At 37.3% G+C, this 27818-nt stretch overlaps 1 protein-coding gene across 2 annotated transcripts in view; it reads right to left on the reverse strand.

Moving 5' to 3' along the window:
* TTC28 (tetratricopeptide repeat domain 28) overlaps positions 1-27818 on the reverse strand; it is a 647342-nt gene that overhangs the window by 586926 nt on the left and 32598 nt on the right. For both annotated transcript variants that reach the window (XM_046024508.1, XM_046024507.1), the window contains exon 2: positions 22768-23046. In XM_046024508.1, coding sequence (XP_045880464.1) covers positions 22768-23046 — 279 coding nt within the window. The remainder of the gene's footprint in view (positions 1-22767; positions 23047-27818) is intronic.

Raw genomic sequence — 27818 nt, forward strand, 5'->3', positions numbered from 1 at the left:
AGATGAGGGGATTAATACCTTCATATCTCCATAGAACGTATAATGCCTTTAGACAGAAGTGTTTAAAAAAAAAAAAAAAGGTTGGTACAAAATAATTCAAATGAAGCCTCGACACCTATTTTGAAATTAGTTAATTTCCAAAGATTAGTAATTAGTGAAGCAACGTGCCAAACCACCTCCTAAAAATATTATCTAACCTGCCAGCATCCATACCTGTGTCATAGAGGAATAAAACCAGTTTTAAGTATCCATTGGTACTTTCTAGAAGCTCTGAAACCAGTATTTCCAGTGAGAATTTCCTAAAATTTTATGATACACTGTATTGTGTAAACAACTCCTAAATACCTTCAATAATAGAAAACCCTGGTAAATGGCCTCTTTCTGTTTCTGCACTAGTTATTTTTATTTAAAATATCTCAACTATAATAAATTCGGTATTCATTTACAATATTTGTTGAGCACTTACTATGTGTCAGGCACTAAACTGTCCTTGGAGAACATAAGCGAACAAGACAATGTCCAGCCTCAAGAAGCTCTCCTAGTCCAGGAATACAGATAAGACTAACGGTGATAATAAGTCAGTACTTAGGATAGGGATATCATCAGTACTTACGGTACGATATCATGACAGTAGACAGAGGGGCCCCCAAGAAGAACCTATAAATGCCCAGCTGCTTCACTGTTAAAAAATCTTTAAAATTTCTGCACTTTATAAAACACTGTTTACTTGTATGTTAATATAAAAAACCCTTAAGGATAAGTGGGATGCAGGGATAAAATATTAAGAATAATACTTTTTTTTTTTTTTTTAATGGAATCCCTACACCCACTGTTGGGCTCGAACCTACAACCCTGAGATCAAGAGTTACATGTTCTACGAACTGAAACAGCCAGGCGCCCCTAAGAAAAATATTCTTTTGGGGGCACCTGGGTGGTTCAGTTGGTTAAATGACTGCCTTCGGGGGCACCTGGGTGGCTCAGTGGGTTAAAGCCTCTGCCTTTGGCTCAGGTCATGATCTCAGGGTCCTAGGATCGAGCCCCACATTGGATTCTCTGCTCAGCAGGAAGCCTGCTTCCCCCCACCTTCCAACCCCCACCTCTCAGCCTACTTGTGATCTCTGTCTGTCAAATAAGTAAATAAAATCTTAAAAAAAAAAAAAAATGACTGCCTTCAGCTCAGGTCATGATCCTGGAGTGCCAGGATCAAGTCCCACATCAGGCTCCCTGTTCAGCAGGGAGACTGCCCTCTCCCTCTCCCGCTCCCCCTGCTTGTGCTCTCTCTGTCAAATAAATAAATAAAATCTTTAAAAAAAAAAAAAAGAAGAAGAAAAATATTCTTTTTGAGGGCTGCTACCCTAATTCTTGGAAGATGGCTAACCCTAACTCTCTGAAGTAGGACTCTTTAGATAATGAAACATGAGACCCTCTGAGATGGGGCGGGGGGGGTGCTATAGGTTGCAAATCACTCAAGCTGCAAGCCACGGTTAACTAAGAGTGTTAAGTTCATCTTATCCCTTAGCACTTTAGGTCAGAAACAAAAGTTGAAACTCAATGCCAAAATGAATTTAAGTAAGATTCAATTTATTAAAATTCCAATCTATTCATAACTTTTAGAAAAAATTCTATAATACAGTTGAACCTTGAAAAAGATGGTTTTGAACCCGCAGGTCCACCTCTACCTAGATTTTTTTGAAGTACAGTACTATAAATAAATGTATTTTATCTTCCTGATGATTTTCTTAATAACACTTTCTTTTTTCCAGCTTCCTTTATTGTAAGAACAGAGTATACAAGGGGCACCTGGGTAGCACAGTCAGTTGAGCACCTGACACTTAGTTTCAGTTCAGGTTGTGATCTTGGAGTGATGAGATCAAGCTCCATGTCGGGCTCTGCACTCAGCGCAGAGTCTGCCTGAGTTTCTCTCTCTCTCTCCCCCTGCCCCTTCCACTTGTGCTCTCTCTCTCTCTAAAATAAATAAATCTTTAAAAACAACACATACAATACATGTAACACACAAAATACATGTCAATCAACTGTTTATGTTATTGATAAGGCTTCCAATCAACAGTAGGCTATTAGCAGTTAATTTCTGGGGGATTCAAGAGTTATACATCAATTTTAACCACATGGTAATCAGCAACCTTAACCTCTGCATTGTTCAAGGCTCAATTATACAGCATAAGATATATAATATAGTATAAAGTGAGGTACCCCTTGTATATAATAATCCTTAGATATCTTTACAATTCCCAAGTACTAAAATAGAATCCTCTCTCTGAGGAAGGAAACACTCTTAAACACAAGATAACACAATACTATGGGAAAAGGAACATTAAAATATCTGCTGAAACCTTCACTATCTGATCAATAAGAAAAAGAGTCTCTGCATATTAAATCAGGTCACTAATCCCTAACAGCTCACAGGGCTCTTTGGTTTGCCGAAGCATAAACTCTTCTTGGTATACTACTGCCTCCCGGGGGCTACAGTACATTACTACTCTTCTGAGAAACCAACGGTGTAAATAGAAAATACAGATACTATTTTCTACTAAAAATACAATTCAAAAAGTCTATGTCAAATAGTAAGTAGGCCTTTCTTAAATAATCTTTTTTTTTAAAAAACATAGTATCATATGTATTTCTATCTGAATAATTGGGAATAAAGTACATAATAAAAGTTAATTACAGAAAGTGGTTGTTAATATGATTGAGAACATCAAGGCTTATACAGCATTTTGCATTTTCAAAGCACTTAGCCAACATTAAACTATTAATCTTTACAATGTTGTTGAGGTCAGTATCACCACCATCTTTTTACAGAAAAGTAAATAGAAAGGTTAAGTGCAGTATTAGAAATTCAAGAACTGGTCAGTAAGTAATCAGCAAAGTGGCACAGAATAATCTAATGTGAAATATGAAGCACTAATACATTAACTCATCTCTAATACCCCATGACCTACCTCTAGGAGAAATTAGTTACTCTTTTATCAGTGGCCCCATAGCATTTTATAGATCCCTCTATTATAAGGCTTAATACTTTTGCATTATAGTTATTGAATTGCCAGTCTCTGTGACTAAACTCTGTGCCTCCACAGAACTTTGCAGCGTCTAGAGCATAGCTAGGCACAATAATGAATCACTCAGCCATTTGTCCAACTATTAAACACTAACTACAAGTCAAACACTGTTCTGGACATGGGGGACACAATGGTAAAAAACAGAGCCAAGCTTTCTACTCTCATGGAGCATATATTCCGGAGACAAAGGAAGATGATCAAAACAAAAACAAAAAACAAAAAAACAAAACTATCAGGTACTAAGAACAGCTATAGAGAAAATTAAAGAGGGCAACGTGACTACAGATGAATAAGTAGTTACATTAGATTAGGCAGTAATATTCAAGCTGATATAAGGAACAACCAGCCATAATTACATGGGGAAAAGATAATTCTAGGTGGCAAATGCAAAAGGTCCATAAAGGCAAAAAAAAAAAAAAAAAAAAAAGCAAATATTCAAGGAACAGGTGAAAAAAAAAAAAAACTGTGATTAAAGTAGGCCAGTGAGTGAGGGATAAAAGATGAAATCAGAGAGGTGGCCAGGAGCTAAATGAGGGCATTTTTTTGGCCATGATAAGAATATTACTCTACGAGAGATGAGAAGTTATTTAAGGCTCCCTAACATGTACTTACCCATTTGAATTGCTGCACTTGAGTATTAGGTATCACTAAAAGGAAAAGTAATCCTGAGAAAGGAAAATTACTATGCTATTGGTTAGGGAGCCTTTCTGTTTTAATAAATTACTTTTTAGTGAAAAGTTATTTTATAATTAAATCTTCAGACTAAAGGATAAAACAGCAGTGTCTACTAATATTTTAATGGAAGTTAAAATAATGAGATTTTGACAGTCATTATTGGAAGAAATTGAAACGCTCCCACATCAACCACTGTACATTATAGATGACTATACTAGGATCTTACGCTAATTGCTTATGAATTTTACAAAGCCTAAGATATCTCCAAACAGCTCATGATGAGTGCCAGACAGACATCTGGAGAGGAGGTTCCTGAGCGAGAGCAGGAAGTCTCATTAAACATAATAAATCTCTTCCTCTTACTAGAGAAACCAGAATGAAAAAGGTAACATATGCTTAGAAGCCGGAACACTTCTCACCATATTAACTGAACAAAATACAGCAAAGGCTTAAAAATTTAGGACTTATATTTCACCTGAAAACGATGTAGTGCTACAGGAGCCTCAAGGCTAATACCAAACTATAACACCAAGATCCAGTTAAATTTAACTTCACAAATAGTCACTGCAGAGAAAACATTATCATTATCTCATTCTAGGTCGCAGGCTCCCGAACATGTGAGACATTAAACTTCGTACATTTTTACCCTTTTTAATGTGTTTTTTTAGTGTGGTTTTAAAAAAACCACATCACGAGGCACCAGTGGGTGAAGCCTCTGCCTTCGGCTCAGGTCATGGTCTCAGGGCCCTGGGATCGAGCCCCGCATCAGGCTCTCTGCTAAGCAGGGAGCCTGCTTTCCTCCTCTCTCTGCCGGGCTCTCTACCTACTTGTAATCTCTCTGTGTCGAATAAATAAATAAAATCTTTAATAAATAAATAACCACATCACATAACACTACCATCTTAGCTATTTTTAAGTGTACAGTTCAGTAGTGTTGAGTATATTCACATTGTTGTGCAATGAACCTCCAGAACTTTTCTCATTGTGCAAAACTAAAATTCCATAACCAATGAACAACTCCGTTTCCCCTTCCCTCCAGCCATGGGCAACCACCGTTCTATTTTGTGTTTCTATGTCACTCCTAGTTTTTTAACTGAAAATAGTACAGCCTGTCTAAATTATGCACACAAGTTGTTGTTTGTTTTTTTTTTAAGATTTTATTTTTAAGTAATCTCTACACCAAACTTGGGGCTTGAACTCAGACCCTGAGATCAAGAGTCATGTATCCTACCAACTGAACCAGCCAGCTGTCCCTGTGTACAAACTTTTCAGATGGTATTTTAGTTTGTTTTTGTTTAAACACAGTATCATCCCTGTTTCCTAAACCAAAATGTAGATAGTATGAGAACTAAGAATTGCCTCCACTATGTAGAAAGGAACACAGAAGAGGTGACGGAGAATTATATTGTAATATACACTTACACTATTTCCAATCCACCATAATTACTGAAAAAATTACTCTAGAGAAGCAGAATTACTGGTTACTAGCAGTAAGGCAACTAGTCAATATGATATAACCCATCCATATGGAAAAACACAGTATATACATAGGGAGAATGAATATTGGACTTAAAAAGACTGAAATTTGAGAATAGCCTAATAGATAATAATAGAATTCTCTTCTATTTTAAGCCTTTTTTATGTTACAAGGAATTTCTGCATACACCAATTCATTTAGTAAAGTCACAGTCTCTGTAAAAATGGGATTAAAATCCCTGCCATGCTGACTTCCTAAGGTTGAAACAAGGAAAAAGCTGAAACAATAAGTGTAAATGCATTTTGAAAGGTGTAAACACTTCTGCATATATAAACTGTCTAAAGAGAAATCAAAACAATGTACTACTTATACCCAAAGAATGGCTGACACTGGTGCTATGTATGCAACTACAATTTACTAAATATTTGTTAAATACTTTATAGAGTGGACCGAACAGAAAGAGAAAACAAAGGTTCCTCTACTTGGTGCACAGAAAATGAGGTCTCTTAAATCTGCTAATGGTGAGATGAAAGTTAAAAGATCAAAATACCGGTGGCTCAGTCGGTGAAGCTTGGCCTTCGGCTCAGGTCACGATCTCAGGGTCCTGGGATCGAGCCCCACATCGGGCTCCCTGCTCAGCGGGAAGCCTGCTTCCCCCTCTCCTTCTGCCCCTCCCCTCACTGTGCTCTTTGTCTTTCTCTCAAATAAATAAATAAAATCTTAAAAAAAAAAAAAAGATCAAAATACCAATCTACATACTATATACAACAAGAACAAGAAGGGGCAGAATTAGGGGTGTGGTCATTTGTGATATACACAGCAGTAAGTCTCTATAAAAATACACTATATGTAAGTAAATTTTCCAAAAGTAATTTCTTTTTGAATTAGTGATTTGATAAATTGCAAAACAATCAGTGAATTCCTTGTCGAATGAAAATTACAAGAACACAAGCACAGGCAAGATTCCGTATAGGACAAATTACCACTAAAATCAAGAACAAATCTACTTCTCTGTGACACTGTATGGTTACAGAACTATGTGGGATTTGACTCCTACCTCTCACTCTTTGTTTTTCTTTTTAAGATTTTATTTATTTATTTGGCAGAGTGAGACAGTGAGAGAGGGAATACAAGTAGTGGGAGTAGGAGAGGGAGAAGCAGGCTTCCTGCCGAGCAGGGAGCCCGATCCCAGGACTGCCGAGCAGGGATCCAAGGATCCCAGGACTCTGGGATCATGACCTGAGCCGAAGGCAGTCATTTAACCAACTGAGCCACCCAGGCGCCCCTACATCTCACTCTTTAAAATTTAAGATGTTGTATTAAATTTAAGAATATAATCAAGGGGCACCTGGGTGGCTCAGTGGGTTAAGCCGCTGCCTTCGGCTCAGGTCATGATCCCAGGGTCCTGGGATCGAGCCCCACATCGGGCTCTCTGCTCAGCGGGAAGCCTGTTTCCTCCTCTCTCTCTCTCTGCCTGCTTGTGATCTCTATCTGTCAAATAAATAAATAAAATCTTAAAAAAAAAAAGAATATAATCAAAAAAGCCATACAAAGTACTTCATCTCCATCTCTAATGGTACCAGTTCAGCCTCCAACTGCCTACACAAATCAAATATAAGAGGGTTTTATTATTATCCGGTAGGCAGGCAAGGCATTCTCAAATTCTGAGGCTTTGATAACAAACTCTTTATAATCACCTTTTTAATTCCTCCCCCTTTAAAGGAATGCTTTGTTTATGACACTATTTGCTAACTTCCATAATCACTTGACACAATGGCTCATAAACTTGCACCAAAGTTGATCTGATTCTAGAGGGATCCACAAAATCAAAGTAATAGTCCATAAAGGCTCAAGGTAAAAGGAGTCCTAGTTCCATGCCAATTAAAAAAAGGCTACAGGCTGAGATTTTAATATGATTAGAAGTACTATGAGGTAGGGGCATCTAAGTGTCTCAGTGGGTTAAACCTCTGCCTTCAGCTCAGGTCATGATCTTAGGATCCTTGGATTGAGCCCTGCATCAGGCTCTCTGCTCAGTAGGGGGCCTGCTCCTACCCACCCCCCACCTCTGCCTGCCTCTCTATTTGTGATCTCTCTCTGTGTCAAAATAAGAAATAAAATCTTAAAAAAAAAAAAAAAAGTACCATGAAGTGTAAAGTTCCTATACTTCAATTAAATATGGTCCCAAAGATCAAAAGCCACTTGTTTTCCAGATGTCTTTGTAACCAAAGTAACAAATTATCCTTAAAAATATAACAAGTTGGGAATTATCCAATTAAACTCAATTCTCTCAGTCAGTAAGAAAATACAAGTCATCAGTTATAAGACTTCCCTTCTTCCTCTCAACAACTATTTACTAAATGTCTCCAATGTGCCAAACACTAGCTTGACCACCCAACACAGCTCACAACAGTCAAAAACCTTCATATAAAAATAATAGTATAATTCAATTTTTTGAAGTTTTTTTTTATTTATTTGAGAGACAGTGGGAGCAAAGGCAAGAGAGAGAGAGAGAGAGAGAGAGAGAGCGCACACACACAGAAGGAAAAGGACAGTGAGAGACAGAAGCAGATTCTTCACTGAGCAGATAGCCTGATGTGAGTTTTAATTCCAGGACTCCAAGATTATGACCTAAGCCAAGGTCAGATGCTTAACCAACTGAGCCACCCAGGCACCCCAAAACTAATACTATAATTAAACCTCCTAAGCCTTTTTCAAAATAATTTATGGTCAAGGACATATACTTCAATAAATGCATTCATTAAACATAATAAAATCTGATGTTGAGTATGTGAAAGTTAATTTAGGAAACAGAACAAGGGAAACACTTAACATTCTTTCCTCTTATAATGACAACACTGGTAATATGCACTGAATATTTATCATTATATTTGTGTATTTTTAATCTCTTCAAAAAATGCACATGTATCACATCAACCCAACCCATCGAACTACTGAAAGCCACAGAATGTAGAATTAAGTGCTAACTGTAAGTTAAACACAAGAGGGCGCACAAGTCTGGAAGATTCATAAAACCAAAGACAACATGCATTTTACTCAAAAATTCAGTTTTAATGCATGGTCATATGGATTTATAAAAGATTCCTTATGCATGCACTAGATGTACTTCATCTTACACTAAAAATATTTCCCTTTCTCAATATGTTGTCCAGAAATCAAGTCACTGTTTCTTTGATAACACAAATTCCCTATCTAAATTGACTTTACCCTAAATTTACTATTTTTATCATCAAGACTTTTTTTTACATTTTATTTATTTATTTGACAGACAGAGATCACAAGTAAGCAGAGAGGCAGGCAGAGAGAGAGAGGGGGAAGCAGGCTCCCCGCAGAGCAGAGAGCCCAATGTGGGGCTCGATCCTAGGACCCCGGGATCATGACCTGAGCCGAAGGCACAGTCTTAACCCACTGAGCCACCCAGGTGCCCCAAATTAAGACTTTTAATCAAAAGTTTATGCGACCTTTTAATCTAAAACCTCAGAAAACCTATTATTTAGAAGCTGGCCAACTCATAAAATGCCTATTTTCGAATATCATTAAAGTTTAGCCCTTGAATGATTACAACCATAATAAACTTATTATAGGAAATACACCTCTGACTTTTAGAAACTGATGCAAGTCTATATATCATACTAATATCAACTATTTAATTCTCAAGCAATGAATATTCTGTTTATGATATCTATTCCAGGAGTTGCCAACCGATCCTAAATAGTAGGCTATGATTTGATTAGTTCACTCTTTTGGGAAATAATGAACTACCTGAGGAGTTTCTGTATGTGAGGCGACCAGACTAAGATTAATGGAGGCTATAGGCATGAGCATAATCCAAAATAATTCCAAAGAACATTCTGCTTATCCCAAGATTCACAGCAGAACATAATACACACACACACACACACACACACAGAGAGAGTTCTAGGTATGCAGCTCTATTCAGCTTTATACAGTCATAATGCTGGCTGTGACACATGAAATTATTCCAAATGCCAAGGTTTTATTTTTTGGTGGGTTTTTTTTTTGAGGTTTTTATTTATTTATTTGAGAGAGAGAGATCACAAGTAGGCAGAGAGGCAGCCAGAGAGAGAAGGGAAAGCAGGCTCCCCGCTGAGCAGAGAGCATGATTCGAGGCTCGATCCTAGGACCCTGAGATCATGACCTAAGCTGAAGGCAGAGGCTTAACCCACTGAGCCACCCAGGTGCCCCCCAAATGCCAACAGTTTTATATTGTGCCTAACTCCTACATAGAACAGGCACCCAACTTGAGGGCCTGGCATGGTATTCGCAGGCACAAAAGTATTACTTATACTTCATATATTATGCTAAGGATACAAAAAAAGAGAGATAAATTGGCTGCTAGGATCATGATAGGCAAGAAAAGTCCAGATTGGAAGCAGTGAACTGTAGGTTAGGCAGTATGGGCAAAGGCTGTCTGACATTAGGTAGTGAAGGATCAGCAATATTTTATTTTAGTGATCAAAGATCAGGGCACAAACCAAGAAAATAACAGTTAGGAACCCACAAGCGGTCAAAGTCCAGTCAATCAAGTAAATTACCTATAATGTGAGCAGGTGGTACAGACCTGATTCTACAGTCTATATGAAACTCCTAATGTATTTCTTACCAGGTGTGTGATCCAGGACCAGAAAGGAAAGACTGTCTATAAAGGATATTGCTAGGCAAACACTGAAATTTGATTAGGGTCTATGGATTGACTAGCAGCGTTTCATCAATGTTAATATCTTGATTTTAGTGGTTTTATTTTGGTTATATTTTAGAGTATTCCCAATATATACCTAAGGATTTAGGGATGATGGGACATCAGGTATTCAACTACTCTCAAACGGTTCAGAAAATAACAACAATAATAACAGGTAAGGGACAATTATAAGCCAAATATGGTATAATGTTAACAACTGGAGGGACCAGATGAAGGACATACAGGAATACTTTGAACTAATCTCACAGCTTTTCTGTATGTTTCACATTATTTCAAAATTAAAAATATTAAAACATAAAAGTAAATAAAAGTTATAGTTGCTCTAACAGTAGAGTGTAGCATATTTAGAAAGAAATATCTAGGGGCACCTTGGTGGCTCAGTTAAGCATCTGCCTTCGGCTCAGGTCATGATCCCAGAGTCCTGGGTTCGAGCTCCACATCGGGCTCCCTGCTCCACGGGGAGTCTGCCTCTCCCTCTCACACTCCCCTTGCTTGTGTGTGTTCCCTCTCTTGCTGTGTCTCTTTCTGTCAAATAAATAAATACAATCTTAAAAAAAAAAATTAGAAATATCTAGGGGCGCTTAAGTAGTAGAGTCAGTTAAGCTACTGACTCTTGGTTTCAATCATGTTCTTTCTCTCTCTCTAAAATAAATAAATCTTGGGGTACCTGGGTAGCTCAGTGGGCTAAGCCTCTGCCTTCAGCTCAGGTCATGATCTCGGGGTCCTGGGATCGAGCCCCACATCATGCTCTCTGCTCAGCGGGGAGCCTGCTTCCCCCTCTCTCTCTCTGGCTGCCTCTCTGCCTACTTGTGATCTCTCTCTCTCAAATAAATAAATAAAATCTTTTTTAAAAATTAAAATAAAAATTAAATAAATCTTTAAAAAAGAAAAAAGAAATATCTGAACTAAGAAATACATTATTTCAAAATTAAAAGTTAAAAATTAAAGTAAATGAAATGTTTTAACAATACAGTATACCTCAAAAATTATCTAAACTAATAAACACATGAAGCAATAATAACTTCTGTTCTTCTTTTAAGATTTATTTATTTAGAGGGCGCCTGGGTGGCTCAGTGGGTTAAGCCGCTGCCTTCGGCTCAGGTCATGATCTCAGGGTCCTGGGATCGAGTCCCGCATAGGGCTCTCTGCTCGGCAGGGAGCCTGCTTCCTCCTCTCTCTCTGCCTGCCTCTCTGCCTGCTTGTGATCTTTCTCTGTCAAATAAATTTAAAAAAAAAAAAATCTTTATTAAAAAAAAAAAAGATTTATTTATTTAGAGAGAGAGTACAGGAATGGGGAGGGACAGAGGAAGAAGAAGAGAGAATCTCAAGCAGACTCCTCACTGAGCACAGACCCCAACAAGGGGCTCAATCTCACAATCATGAGATCACGACCTGCACCAAAACCAACAGTCAGCCACTTAACCAACTGAGCCACCCAGGTACTCCAATAATAACTTCAGTTCTCAAAAGCCTCACTGGACTTGAATCAGCAAGAAAAAATATGTCCCTTAAGTTAGAACGTACTCCTTCCAAAGAATGCAAATGAAGGCAACAAGATAAATATTCTAAAAAGTTATCTACAGGTATCTTTTAAAATATAAAAATAATGCTTTTCATAGCCCACTTCAGAACTGAAACTATGTAATCAACACTTCTGAAACATTATCCAATCTGTAAGAAAAAATTACTAAATTTAATCAATGACTAGATTTATTCAAGGGCTTCCAGTGTTGCTATAGTAACACAAATATAAAAATCATGCTCTAATTTTGGTACCAGTAATAGTTCATGTCCAAAAAAAGACTGATTTTATTTACATATACTGGTCACCTACCAACCTGATCATTTAAAAATATTTGGGGGGGACCCCCTGGGTGTCTCAGTCAGTTAAGTGTCTGCCTTTGACTCAGGTCATGATCCAGCCTGGGATGAAGTAATGCATCAGGCTCCTTGATCAGCAGGGAGCCTGCTTCTCCCTCTTCCTGCAGCTCCCCCTACTTGTACTCTCTCTCTTGCTCTCTCTCTGGCAAACAAATAAAGTATTTTCTCGTAGAAAATACATAAAAAATTTTTTTCATAGAAACTATTTCTTGTCATTGTTTCTGGAATTGTTTCCATAACTTCTAACCTGAAAATTTTTTTAGGGACTACTGAAAAACACTTCTATGAAATGACTATGAAAACCCCTAGGATAGTCTACTCTCTTCATTAACATAAAAAATGCTACCAAACTTTTATTACAGAAACCAAGACAAATAGAAACCATTAAAGACTGGGTGTGCTAATACATTTTAAATAATAGCACCCACAAAGTGTATATCTACAGTTTAATCAACCATCAAGTATAAATGACAAGAAAACTTTCACTTCACTTACAACAATGCATTCAAATTCCTTAGTGATAAATATGTACCAACTGGGAGCTGGAAGGAAACTTGTTACTTATCATATGTTTATAACTTTGTCACTAGAACATTCTTGAAATGAATTATGATAAACAAATCTGAGAATTTAAATAACTGAGCTCCTATTTCCTGAATTTCCTTTATAGCAAGACTTCCCTTCTTGCCAGACTTCCTGAATCATTTCCCAAGGACAAAGCAGCTGGTTCTATCCCACAGAAGCTTGGTTCCCAGGGAGATGCTGTGGACTCAGCATTACCTCAGGCTGACATTTATGAGAAAAATTCCTCCCAGTAAAGAACTGATTTTTCATCTTCAATCAACAATAATAAAATAAAAACCAAATGCATAAATAAATAAACAATGACCAGTGAGCTTAAGAAAGAGTTACTTCAACACCAAATAGAAAAACCTACCAATCAAATGGTGGCAACCAGAAAATGCACTTTTGTCTTATAGTCGGTTTGCAACCTTTCTTGAATAACAAAGAAACAGACTACTTTCATCCTCACATATATACCCAAGGAAAAAAGTTTTCAAACCACTTTTGCATCACTTCTTATATAAACTATTATCTAGGGGTGCCTGGGTGGCTCATTGGTTAAGCCTCTGCCTTCGGCTCAGGTCATGATCTCAGGGTCCTGGGATCGAGCCCCTCATCGGGCTCTCTGCTCAGCAGGGAGCCTGCTTCCCCCTCACTCTGCCTGCCTCTCTGCCTACTTGTGATCTCTGTCTGTCAAATAAATAAATAAAATCTTAAAAAAATAAAAAATAAACTATTATCTACTTCTTAAATAAAAAAATTAGAAATACTACATTGGCATATTTATACTGTGGAATATTATATAGCTGTTAAAAATAATTAGGTGTATAAATAAAAAGAAAAATAAACACATTGCAAATCTAATATTTAAAAAGTATAGACGCCTGGGGCTCAGTCATTAAGTGTCTGCCTTCGGCTCAGGTCATGATCCCAGGGTCGTGGGATTGAACCCCACATCAGCTCCCTGCTCGGAGGGAAGCCTGCTTCTCCTTCTCCCACTCCCCATGCTTGTGTTCCCTCTCTCGCCATGTCTCTATCAAATAAATAAATAAAATCTTTTTTAAAATGTAAAAAATCATTTAAAAAATTTAAAAAGCATATAGGTAGGGCTGCCTGGGTGGCTCAGTAGATTACACATCTAACTCTTGATCTCAGCTCAGGTCTTGATCTCAAGGTCATGAGTTCAAGCCCTGAATTGGGCTCCACACTGGGCATAGAGCCTCCTCAAAAATGTAGGAATATGTGTACATGTGAGCATAGCTATAGACATATTGTAGAAGATCTCAAAAATACTCAAATTAGATTTAAAATAGTCAACTCCAGGACTGAAATGGCAGATGGATAATGGAGTGAGCAGTGGATAAGAGAAATACAATTTTATAGTTTGATATTTTTGCAAAAGTAATTTTGAGTTACCTTTGTAATTAAAAAATGATGTGTGTGTACAATTTACAGATTAATCCCAAACACTGAAACATAACTTCAAAGGCATACAAATAATAAGCTTGTCATAAAATCATATATTTAAACATACAAAATAGCCCATATTAATAATAAGAAACCATTTGGTCCCAAAGATAAATTGGTAATGAGATCTATAACATTAATAGAAGTAACAACTACATGAGATGAACTTTGCTTACAATAGCATAATAGAGTTTCAGTTAAAGGTGTCATGTTCCTGAATATGAAAAAATCCCCTTTCTGTTTGTCATTCTAACTGCCTACAAAAAGCTTCTGAATAACTAAATTCTCACCTCTTTAAAAACAAGAATAAAATTATACAAAAGAATTACATAAGGAAGATAGTCAACTTTACTGTAAAAATTTATTGTGAATTTAATACATATTTGACTCATAACTTTGATATAACTTATGATATAACTTTATATATAACTTAGATAACAATAGCCACAAAAACCAGAAGGTCTGGAGTCAATGGTATGATCATAATGGTTTGAGGATCCCTAAACATCCCATCCCATCCCCAGAAAATTACCACTATTTGACTTGTCTGGCAACTCTCAAGGAAAGCTCCATTCACAGATTTTCTTTGAGCTGGCTCGGAAATAACTCAGAGCAAACATAACTCAGTGGCTGCACATGACAAAGAAGAAAGACTTTAAAAAATTAGTTTAGGGGGGCACCTAGGGACCTCAGTGGGTTAAAGCCTCTGCCTTCGGCTCAGGTCATGATCTCAGGGTCCTGGGATCGAGCCCCGCATCCGGCTCTCTGCTCAGCAGGGAGCCTGCTTCCCTTCTTCTCTCTCTCTGCCTGCCTCTCTGCCTACTTGTGATCTCTGTCTGTCAAGTGAATAAATAAAATCTTAAAAAAAAAATTAGTTTAGGGAAGTAACTAACTCAAAGAAGAAAACAACAAAAGCAACAATAAACCAGTGGAGGGATGGGAGGAGAAAACTCTGATTTTCAAAGTTGCCACATCATATTACTTAAAATGTCCAGTGTTCAACAAAGCCCCACATCAGGCTCCCTGCTCAGTGGGGAGCCTGCTTCTCTCTCTCTCTCTGCCTGTTGCTCCCCCCAACTTGTGCTCTCTCTCACTCTGTCAAATAAATAAATAAAATCTTTAAAAAAAAAAACAAAAAAAAGGGGACACCTGGGTGGCTCAGTGGGTTAAGGCCTCTGCCCTCGGCTCAGGTCATAATCCCACGGTCCTGGGATCAAGCCCCACATCAGGCTCTCTGCTTGCCTCTCCGCCTACTTGTGATCTCTGCCTGTCAAATAAATAAATAAAATCTTTTTAAAAAAAACAAAACAAAACAAAAAAAAGGGGGGCAGGTGTAAATCATACCTTATCAGCAGTTACATTAAATTAAAATTGACTAATATTGGGACACTACAATCATAGAACAAAGATTGGAAAATGGATTTTTTAAAAAATGACACAACTGTATGCTGTCTATAAAACACTCACTTTAGTTTCAAAGACATAAACAGATTGAAAAGGAAAGTATGGAAAAAGATATATCATGCAAGAAGTAACCAAGAGAGACATGAAGTGGCTATATTAATTTCAGACAAAATAGATTTTAGAACCAAAATTGTTATTAAAGACAAAGGATATTCTATAATGACAAAAAGATCAGTCTCCCAGGAAGATATAATAATCATAAAAATATAAATAAACAAAAACAAAACCCCCAAAATACATGAAGCAAAAAATGACAGAACTGAAGGGAGAAATAGAAAATTCAACTTTTAGGGTGCCTGGGCGGTTCAGTTGGTTAAGCAACTGCCTTCAGCTCAGGTCATGATCCCGGAGTCCCGGGATCGAGTCCCACATCGGGCCCCCAGCTCCACAGGGAGTCTGCTTCTCCCTCTGACCTTCTCCCCTTTCATGCTCTCACTGTCTCTCTCTCAAATAAATAAATAAAATCTTAAAAAAAAAAAAAAAAAGACAAGGGGATGGATGCCTGGCTTGCTCAGTCAGAAGAGCATCAGGCTCTTGATCTCAGCGTCATGAGTTCAAGCTCCACATTGGATGTAGAGATTGCTAAAAAAAAATTAAGTAAACCTAAAAAAAAAAAAAAAAGGAGAAGGAAGGAAGGAAAGGAGGGTGGGGGAGATGGGAAAGAGAGAAAAAAAATTCAACCACAATAATTGGAGTGTTCGTATCCTACTTTCAATAATGAGTTACGCCATCTATCATATCATCAAAGAAACAGGACACTTGAACAACAAACACTACAAACTAACCAGACTTAATGGACATCTATAGAACACCCTACCCAACAACAGCAACACATTCTTCTCAAGTGCACATGAAATATTCTTGGAGACAAATAATATGTTAGGCCATAAACCAAGCCCAAATAAATTTAAGGGGATTGATATGATACAAAGTATGTTCTCCAGTCAGAATGGAATGAAATTTGGAATCAGTAACAGAGGGAAATTGGAAAGTTATAAATATGTGGAAATTAAACACATTCATAACCTTTAACTAGACTGACCATAAATTCAGTATTTCAACTGTCTAGTTAAAATCTTCTAATGACATTCCATGAGTATCTGAATAAAATATTACTTCCTTATAATGGCTTAAAAGGCCCAGTATGACCTGGCCACTGCCTACTTCAACAACTATCTCCCACCACCTCCTTTTCACTCACTCACTTACTCACTGTGTTCCACTGGCCTTTGTGCTATTTTCTTCAATCCGCCATGTTCAAACTAGCTGTTTATTCTGCCTACAATGCACTCTGCCCACATCTGGTTCTTTCAGGTCTCATCTGAATCATCTTCTCCCACAAACTCTTGTCCATAATTCTGTCATCCTTTTTTCTCAGTACTCTCCCATCCTTTTACTCTGTTTGAAATTATCTTCAGAGCATTTATTACTTTCAAACTTTATTATCTGCTTCTCCCCCCTGGAATGTTAGTTGTAACTTTATTCTGCATTGTTCTTGGCTGAACTACTAAGGTTTAGAACACTGCCTATGGGGCACCTCCGTGGCTCAGTCAGTTGGGCGACTGACTCTTGATTTCAACTCAGGTCATGAGCTCAGGGTTGTAAGATCAAGCCCTGTGTCAGACTCCACACTCAACAGGGAGTCTGCTTGAGGTTTTCTCTCTCCCTCTCCTCCGCCCCTCCCTGGTCCCTGCACACACTCTCTCTCATTCTCTCAAAAATAAATAAATCTTTTAAAGAAGAACACTGCTTAGCATGCAGAAACATTCAATAAATAAATTTGCTTCTTTTTTTTAAATTTTATTTATTTATCAGAGAGAGAGAGCATGCGCGCACAAACAGGCAACCCTCCAAAAATGTATTTACCTAAAACAATTAATTGAAATTATAAAAAATAGATATACTTCCAAAGTATGTAATGAAAGCACACTATTAAGATAATCTAGCTTAGGGGCATTAGAAAGATGGAAAGTCCAACTCTTCTATTTTTCTACTACCTGAATCTCTCACTAAGGATAAATGTTCACTTTTGTAAAGTTGGGATAATAATATCTACATAAGATTATTATGAGTACAGGGATGCCTGGGTGGTTCAGTTGGTTAAGTGTCTGCCTTCAGTTCAGGTCATGATCCCAGGGTCCTGGGATTGAGCCCCACATTGGGCTCCCTACTCAGTGGGGAGCCTGCTTCTTCCTCTCCCTCTGCTATTCCCCTGCTTGTGGTCAGGCTCTCGCCGTCTCTCTCTCTCTCTCCCGCTCTGACAAATAAATAAATAAATCTTTAAAAAAATAAATAAAATAAAATAAATTTTTTAAGATTTTATTATTTATTTATTTGACAGAGAGAGAGAGATTACAAGTAGACAGAGAGGCAGGCAGAGAGAGAGAGAGGGAAGCAGGCTCCCTGCTGAGCAGAGAGCCCGATGCGGGACTCGATCCCAGGACCCTGAGATCATGACCCGAGCCGAAGGCAGTGGCCCAACCCACTGAGCCACCCAGGAGCCCTAAAATATTTTCTTTTTGCTAAACCAAAAAGAAACATGAGGCCAAGATATCTTTTAACATTTTTTCTTACATTTAACCCTTATCAGGTCTAATACCTGACAAATAATGTATAATACTCTCTCATCAAGTATTATACTTGATAATAAGATTTGGTCACCCAGTATAATCAATGAATGAGATTATGAGAAGAGCTTTAAATTCATGCAGAAAGAGAAGATATTTATGGTATGCTTTACAATTAATGGGAAAGTCCCCCTGTAGACCTTCCTCTTATATAGTTTTTATATAGTTACACCATATGAAAAGCCAATATTCCTTCAGCTTTCTTTTCCTATGGTACCCTTAAAGAATATAACTCATAATTCACACAAAAATTATATAAACTACTTCACAAATAACATGTCTGAACAGATGTGATTCAAGAAAATTCCAAACCAGAAAGATCAAGGGTAAAAAGGGTAAAAAGCTGAAATAAAACAGATACAACTGAAAAGGGATATGTTCTAGGAAGGCGGGTACATGAATATGTACCACACTGTGTATATGATCTGACAAAAAATACTGGGTAAATTATAAGGATGGCTACAGATTCTCCGCTTTCTATATATGCCCTTGGGTAATCCCCTCCTAGGGTGAGTCTGGGCTTGGCCACGTGACTTACTCTGGCCAGTGGAATAATAGCATATATGGTACAAGCAGACTCAAAATATGCTTATGCATTGTTGCCTCCACTTTTCTGCGCGTTGCTGTCATTCTCCTAGCCAACAGCATACCAAGTGTCAGAAATGTAAGTGAGACTGTCTTAGATGATCTAACGATCAGACAAACCTCTAGTTGAACCTGAAGGCGTGAGCAAGCTCAGCGGAAATCAGTTGAGTCAGTCCAGATCAGAAGAGCCACTCAGCTGGCATATAGAATCTTGAGCTAAATAAATGGTTGCTTGTTATTTTAAGTCACTGTTTTGGAGTGATCTGTTACAAAACAAAAAGTAGTAGATACAAGTACAGATCAACAATGCATTCTTTTTTTTTTTTAATCATGGGAAATATGTAGAATACCAAAACAATGAAAAAAGGTTAATATGCTAATTTTAAAAAGAAGACAAATCAACTAAATACTGTTACCAGAGAAGACAGTGGCAGAACTACGCTTTCCTATAATAAATGCCTATCAGAAAATTACTGAAATCAAATAAATGAAATATAACACATTTTAAAAAGAGCAACAAGATCTGATAAGTTATTCAAAAGAGTGTATGTCCTCTATACCTGGCAAAAAAATAAAAAAATAATTCTTCCTCTTCCCTCTGCAACAAATATATCTTAAGGGAATATTTTATCCATTTCATCATTGCACTTTTTAAAAAATGATCAGCAGAAACAGCAAGTATTTGGAAGATTACTGAAATTATTATAAAGAGAAGAAAAATGTTCAAAAGATATTTGGGTAATTTGAGTAGAAGTTATGTGTGTCTAAATACAAATATCATCATGATGATAACGATCATCATCATTAATAACCATAATATGTTAGGGGGAACAGGTGGTGGGTAATGGGGAGGGCACGTTTTGCATGGAGCACTGGGTGTTGTGCAAAAAGAATGAATACTGTTACGCTGAAAAAATAAATAAAATGGAAAAAAAAAAGAAAAAGAAAAAAAAACCCATAATATGTTATAATCTATTTGTGAAAAACGCTATCCTAATAAGCACCTAACATTATTTTACTTAACCCTCAATACAACCCTTCAAGGTCTGTGATGTTCACCCAGCTTACAAATGGGAAAAGTGAGACATACGGAGGTAAAGCAAGATGTAAGGAGGAAAAACCCTAGCTCCAACTCCAAAGACCCAGCAGTTCTCTCTTCACAAGTATGTTGTTTCAACACACATAAATTTCAGTTACCACAGTTAAATGACTCCAAATCCCTAATGACGCAATTTAAATTTCAATTACAATGGTATATTAACTGTAAGTAAATGCATAAAATACAAATGTCGCTGCTGGTTCTTCAGTCCACAATTGCTATATAGTTAAGAAATATGCATCTGATTATTTTTTTTTAAGATTTTATTTATTTATTTGACAGACAGAGATCACAAGTAGTAGGCAGAGAGGCAGACAGAGAGAGAGGAGGGGAAGCAGACTCCCCGCTGAGCAGAGAGCCCAATGTGGCTCCATCCCAGGACCCTGGGATCATGACCTGAGCCGAAGGCAGAGGCTTTAACCCACTGAGACACCAGGAGCCCCTAAAATCAAGATTTTATGAAAAAAAATTTATGCAGCAATGGAAATTTCTTTATAAATTGATTTTATTATGAATCACATTATTATGAAAGCCTGTTCATAATCTCAATAATAAAAACTAATTTATATTTTATATAATTCTCGATATTCCAAAGTTAAGTTTGCTTGAAGTCAAATATGGAGCTAAAATATTAATGCAACTGTAAATATACAACAACTTCACTTATTATAAAAGAAAAAAAAATCAGAGACTAAAACGTGATAGAAGTTACCTTAAAAGGTTGATTTTTCATCTATAATCATAAAAGTGCACCTTTTAAAGCCATTTTTTTATATGTTAAGTCACAACAGGTTGACAAAAGAAAGTGGAATGACACAGAAAAAGGAAAAAGATAAAAGTCCAAAAGTGTTCACAAATAGGGAGTGCATGGGTGGCAGTTGGTTAAGTGCCAAACTCTTGGTTTCAGCTCAGGTCGTGACCTCAGAGTCATGGGATCAAGCCCCACATCAGGAGTCTGCTTAAATTCTATCCCTTGTGGTGCCTGGGTGGCTCAGTCATTAGGCATCTGCCTTGGGCTCAGGTCATGATCCCAGAGTCCTGGGCTAGAGCCCCACATCAAGCCCTGTATGGAGCTCCCTGCTCAGCAGGGAGCCTGCTTCTCCCTCTCCCTCTCCCTCTGCTGTGTTCCTTCTCTTGTTGCCTGTCAAATAAATAAATAAAATCTTTAAAAAAAAAAAAAAAAAAAAAGGTGGGCACCTGGTTGGCTCAGTGGGTTAAGCCTCTGCCTTCGGCGCATGTCATGACCTCAGGGTCCTGGGATCAAGCCCTGAGTCAGGCTCTCTGCTTGGCGGAGAGCTTGCTTCCCCCCTCTCTCTGCCTGCCTCTCTGCCTACTTGTGATTTCTCTCTCTGTCGAATAAATAAATAAAATCTTAAAAAAAAAAAAAAAGGCGTCTATTCCTCTGCCTCTCCCCACTGTTCTCACTCACTCTATCTGAAATAAATATTTTTTTATTAAGTGTTCACAAATATAAGAAGAACATAAAATAAGTAGATCCAGAAAAGGAAGGAATGGAGATACTTAATTTGAAAATTAAGCTATTTATCAGGCTCATTGCATCAACAAAAGCTTTATTTTATTTTATTTTTTAGAGAGAGAGAGAGAGTGAGAGAGAACATGAGAGGGGAGAAGATCAGAGGGAGAAGCAGACTCCTCGCGGAACCGGAAGCCTGATGTGGGACTTGATCCCCGCCTCCAGGATCATGACCTGAGCTGAAGACAGTTGCTCAACCAACTGAGCCACCCAGGCACCCTCAACACAGGCTTTAAAAGAAAAAGGAAGAGAAAGAAAAGAAACAAGCCAAGCCTTGTTTACTAATAATTTACTAATCTATACCCTTAATAAAAATGTCACAATCATAGCTATTATCCACCAAACATCTATTATGAACAAGTAACAAAATATCTCTGACTCTTAAGCAGCCTTACAAGTAAAGTATTATTAGTCTATTTATTGTAACCCTAGAGAGGTTAAGAAATTTACCAAAAGCCATACAAAAGAGAAGGAATTCGAACCTGGGTCTGTCTTTTGGTAACGGCATTCTAACTTCCAAATTATGTCATATAACAATTTTTTTTAAAGATTTTATTTATTTATTTGACAGAGAGAGATCACAAGTAGACAGAGAGGCAGGCAGAGAGAGAGAGGGAAGCAGGCTCGCCGCTAAGCAGAGAGCCCAATGCGGGACCCGATCCCAGGACCCTGAAACCATGACCTGAGCCGAAGGCAGAGGCTCAACCCACTGAGCCACCCAGGTGCCCCTTCATATAACAATTATTTAAAACAGATTTAGTTTAATCTACAATAATTATAGAACTTCTTTAGGGAATTACAAAATACTAAACAATTCATGAGGCAGCAGCAACACTGGAAATTCCTCTGAATGAAGCCAAAAGTACCCACCAGAGTTAAAGTATAAGTTAATATAACTATGACATTAATAAGACAGTAAGGATATTTTTTAAATCTCTAGCAAATATCCACTAACTTTTGTTAATATAAAAGAAAGCCAAGAATGGGATCAAATGCTTTTATGATTCAATAAAAAAAAAATCTCAAACATTTTAGTACATCTTAAGAAATCTAAAATAGACTGGGGGTTAGACAGTGAATAGGCACACTGAAAACAAAGCATGTACAAAACAAAGATAATTCAAACCTTAAACTGTTCAAGGAAACATAGATAATTAAAATGATATATTAGAAAAAACAAGTTTCTCTGATTAAATATACCATCTGTCAGTTGGTAATGCCGTAAAATACCAGCAGTCATTGACAGGGAATAATAAAATTATTTTAAGTTGAAAGAAACAAACCATCCCCATCTGAAACATCTGTGCAAAAAGAAGATGTCAAAACCTATACAAATGACTGAAGTGTATCCTATCAAGGAGCTAAGTGAAAAAGATTTTAAATTTCAAACATAAAGAATTAAACTTGAACATGGACAGCACAGTTTCCAAGCATTAAAAAGGGAGCTCAATGAGGCCATTCTACACTTTGCAGATATACAGACTATTAAACGATTAATAACTGCAAATTCAATAAAATGTTACATTAAAATAAGAAATCAGCACAAAAAAGATTCTGCAAAAGTAAATGAAATTTCTACCTTTGGCCATTTGGGATTGAGAAGTCGAGCTTTGATTGCATCATCCAGTGCCTTGTCATACTGCTGGATTTTCATATAGGCTGCAGATCTATTGCTGTATAAGATGCAGTTCTGAGGGTCAACAGCCAAGGCTTCATTGTATAGAACAATAGCTGTGTGAAAATCTCCATCATGACAGGCCTGGTTACTCTGACGAACCTTCTCAACAAATTCAGCTTTGCTCAACACTGGTCCATCAGGACTTCTCCGACCAATAGTCTTAGCACCAAAGAGAGGAATCTACAAACAAAGAAACTTTGTCAGATAATCCAGAGAGTATCCTTCTCTGAACTTCAAGAGAACAGGGACATTCTTCACGGTCTGCTTTACGTGGAAAACTTTTGTATCCTGAAAGACAATAAACTTTCCAAGAAGCAGCCAACATAGTACCTTGGATACATATGTATCTATATGAGTATGTTTTTATATATACATATGGTTATAAACATATATATTTACATTTTTTTGATTGAGTGAATGAATGCAAAAGAAAACTCTGGCTTTCCCTTGGCAACTTACAGTTAATACTAAGGGAGGACAACTGACTAGCTCAGGCAGTAGAGCATGAGACTCTTGATCTCAGGGTCCTGAGTTCAAGCCCCATGTTGGGTGATTACATACATATGATTACATATATACATACAAAAAGTTTTATTAAGGGAAAGAATATAAATATAAGTCAAATAGAAAATATGACAACCATATTAAGAGGGCTGCACTTAAAAAAAGAAAGAAACAAGATCAAAATATTAACTATGCTAAGTTATCTCTGAATATAAAACTGTGGGTTATTTTTATTTTCTTAAAATTTTCTTGCATCCAAATGTTATGCAATGAGCCTAAGTTTTAAATTTTTTGTATTAAAGATTTTATTTATTTGGAAGAGAGAGAGAGAGCACGCATGAGAGCTAGAGAGGGAGAGAGAGAGCACAGGAGGGGGAGGGACAGAGAGAGAGGAAGAAGCAGACACCCTGCTGTGCAGGAAGGCTGATACAGAATTCGATCCCAGCACCTAGGGATCATGACCTGAGCTGAAGGCACACGCTTAACTGAGCCACCCAGGCGCCCTAGTTTTAAATTGAAAAAAACAAAAACAACAATAAAAAAAACTTTTAAAACATCAATTTTAGGAGCACCTGGGTAGTTCAGTCAGTTAAGCATTTGACTCTTGATCTCAGCTCAGGTCTGGATCTCAAAGTGATAAGTTCAAACCCTGCATTGGGTTCTGCGCTGAGCGCGGAGTCTACTTTAAAATAAAAAAAAAAAAAAGAAAAGAAAACATAAACTGTAATGTATCAAAGAATCTTTTCAGACTGGCAGATTTGGTAATTTGGCTGTTTCCATGGAATTTCAAAGACAAATGCCAGTTTTGGAAATCAAGAAGAAAAAAAAAACCTGCTATAAACTGTATCTTGGCAATTTAAGACCTGTTTTTTTATATTGAATTTTTCCAAATCATTAAGTCACTTTCTATGACTTAGTAACAGTGACCTCAAAACCAAAGGGAGTGAATGAGTCAAATGTTACTCATTTTTAAAACAGTAAAATCATGAAATGTATCAGGATCCCAAGAAAAGAAACTTTAGATAGCAGTATCCAGACAGATTCTAATTCTAATGAGGCTTGTCCTGAATAAAATTGAAACAAAAAGTGTGAAAGTATAATTTGCCTCCCTATGTCTTTAAGACTAAATCCAGTTCCTCCATTCAAAAGAGAAGAGATCTCATAATGTAATATACCAATACTTAGAAAAATAATGGACTCCCATAGAGATATACGTTTTAAAAAGGACAAATTCCACAGAAAGGAGGGAAGAAAGGCAGAGCTGATCTCCTACATAAGCCACCATTATTTTTCCTGTTTACAGGAATATCATATCCTAGACTCCCAGGATAGTTTGAAACATTAAAATATCCTAGAAATTTCAAATATCAGTGTCCAGTTCTTTTTATTATTATTATTCATTTTTAAGAGAGAGAGCACAAGCAGGGGGAGCAGCAGGCAGAGGGAGAAGGAGAAGTAGATAGGAGTCCAACACGGGCTGGATCCCAGGACCCGATCCCAGGACTCAGAGAACATGACCTGACCCAAAGGCAGACACCCAACCATCTGAATCACCCAGGTGCCCCTCAGTGTCCTTACGTTCCTCAACTTCCTGATACTCAAAGTGGTTAACTAAAAATGTATTGTGATTAGTTTGTTGTTGTTTTGAACTATGATCATGAAACATACTGCCTGGAAATGAATGGACTAATGTAACATTTAGCAAGTAATAAGGATTTTCCTAAAGAATCTTGATTTTTAATTATTTTACCTATATCATTAAACCAAAGTATGAGATACCATGTACAAAACTGATTCCATTTTGAAAAATACACTCATCATGACTCCAAATACAGGCAGTACTAGCCAAAAGTTATGGAAACCAATCTTGTATTTGAAAACTCAAGGGTATGACATAAAAATACAAATAACAGCCTTAAAAAGTAAAATCGTGAGATTCAAATGTAACCTAAAAGCAAAAAAGACATGCTCCTACTATTACAGCATTTCCTGCTTGCCAGAATAATAAATTTTGGTTCAGTGCCAATATAGATAAGAATCAAATTAAGAAAAGAAGGGTTCTGGGGTGCCTGGGTGACTCAGTCAGTTAAGCATTTGACTTTAGCTCAGTTCATGATCTCAGGGTCCTGAAATGGAGCCCCCGGTCAGGCTCCATGCTCAGCAGGGAGTCTGCTTCTCCCTCTCCCTCTGCCCTTCCCCTACCCGCCCCCCACTCATGCTCTCAATAGATAGATAGATAGATAAATAGATGGTCCTGCATTCTATTATCTCCATATACAGTAATACTTCCCAAAATATGTTCCTCCAAGATCTCTTAGGTCCTCAGAATACTTGGATAAACAAAGTTAAATGACTTTCTGCTTTAGTGGAAGAGCTCTCAGAGCTTTTATTTTGTACACTGTGAATCTAAGAGGGGACAAACCATACATACAAGATCAGAGGATCTTTTTGGTAGAGTATCTTGACAGACAAGAAACTGCTTAAAATTCTGGTATGAACTGGGGCACCTAGCTGCTCAGTCAGCAGAACATGCAAAACTCTTGATCTCAGGGTCATGAGTTTAAGCCCCATGCTGGGCATAGAGCTTACTTTAAAAGGGGGCGGGGGGGGGGGGTGGCCTGGGTGACTCAGTCCAGTAAGCATCTGACTTCAACTTGGGTCATGATCCCAGGGTTCTGGGATCAAGTCCCACATCAGGCTCCCTGCTCAAGCGGTAGTCTGCTTCTCCCTCTTCCCTATTTATTCTCTTTCTCTCTCAAATAAATTAATAAAATCTTTTAAAAAAAAAACAAACTCTCTGATGTAAACTATTAAAGTCTCTAAGAGCTAAGGAAAACACCATGGAAAAGTGCTAGTACAGAAAGATTATAAATACTAGAGAATTCTAACATCATCATCACCACCAAGTGCCCATAAATTTAAAAGAAAAAGGCACTCCAGTAAGTGTTCGGAGGCTTCTAATTTGTCAAAATATGCCCGTTCCTACTAAGCTAGGTACAATGTGGTCCTTAGGAGGCTAATAAATAGCATTTTGTGTAGTTAAAAAAAGGAATATAATTTACCTAGTCCCTGTTTATCTTCTCAGCTACTGATAAAAGTCAGCATAGCAGAGAAAACAAAAGACTCTTGCGTGTATTTTTCAGATTTTATATATATGTATATAGTACTTGGAATAACTGGACATATTAAATTCAGGAATTATTGGAATGAATAGTCCTACCTACAGATATTTTTTAAAATACAATGAAATTTGGAATCACTATTTAATTAGATAAACTGCCTGTGATATTCTTTCTTTCCTCATATATTTCACATATTTACAGTTTATGGATGTCAATATATATTAACATCACTAATATTTTTCTCTGACCTCTGACAAACTCATCTTGAAATGGTAGTGGCAATAATATACAGATGAAATAGGCTCAAAATATTCAGCCATATACAATTACCAAACCATAATTTTTCCAGACCAGTTATAAATTTTGATTATTCAAATGACAGAGAAATACTTATTATCCTTTATATTAAAAAACTGTATGTGAATCAAAGAATCAAATGTTTATTAAATAATGAAATTACTAAAATGAAACACAGAAGAATTTTTCATCATATAAACTGAGGAAGTCCTTTTTTTTTTAAAAGATTTTATTTATTTATTTGAGAGAGAGAGAGCATGAGGGGGGAGAAGGTAAGAGGGAGAAGCAGACTCCCCGCAGAGCCAGGAGCCTGATGTGGGACTCGATCCTGCAATTGCAGGATCATGACCTGAGCCGGAGGCAGTGGCCCAAAAAACTGAGCCACCCAGGCATCCCCTGAGGAAGTCCTTTCTAAGTACAACACAAAACCTAAAGACATAAAGATAAATCTGACAACATAAAAGTTTTAAATATCTACACAGAAAAAATAGATTTAAAAAAAGGAAAAAGATGAATGACAAATCAGTTTTGTTTTTTTTTTTAAAGATTTTATTTATTTATTTGACAGAGAGAGAGAGAGAGATCACAAGTAGGCAGAGAGGCAGGCAGAGAGAAAGAGAGAGGGAAGCAGGCTCCCTGCCGAGCAGAGAGCCCGACGTGGGACTCGATCCCAGGACCCTGAGACCATGACCCGAGCCGAAGGCAGCGGCTTAACCCACTGAGCCACCCAGGCGCCCTGACAAATCAGTTTTAAAAACTCTTTGCAGGGGCGCCGGGGTGGCTCAGTGGGTTAAGCCTCTGCTTTCCACTCAGGTCATGATCTCAGGGTCCTGGGATCGAGCCCTGCATCAGGCTCTCTGCTTGGCGGAGAGCCTGCTTCCCTCTCTCTCTCTTCCTGCCTCTCTGCCTACTGGTGACCTCTCTCTCTCTCAAATAAATAAATAAAATCTTTAAAAAAATAAAAATAAAAACTCATTGCAACACATAATAAAAGGCTAATTTTCTTACTATATAAAAACTACAAATAAA

Source organism: Meles meles, chromosome 12 (genome assembly GCF_922984935.1).
Source record: "Meles meles chromosome 12, mMelMel3.1 paternal haplotype, whole genome shotgun sequence".
NCBI classification, from domain to species: Eukaryota; Metazoa; Chordata; class Mammalia; order Carnivora; family Mustelidae; genus Meles; species Meles meles.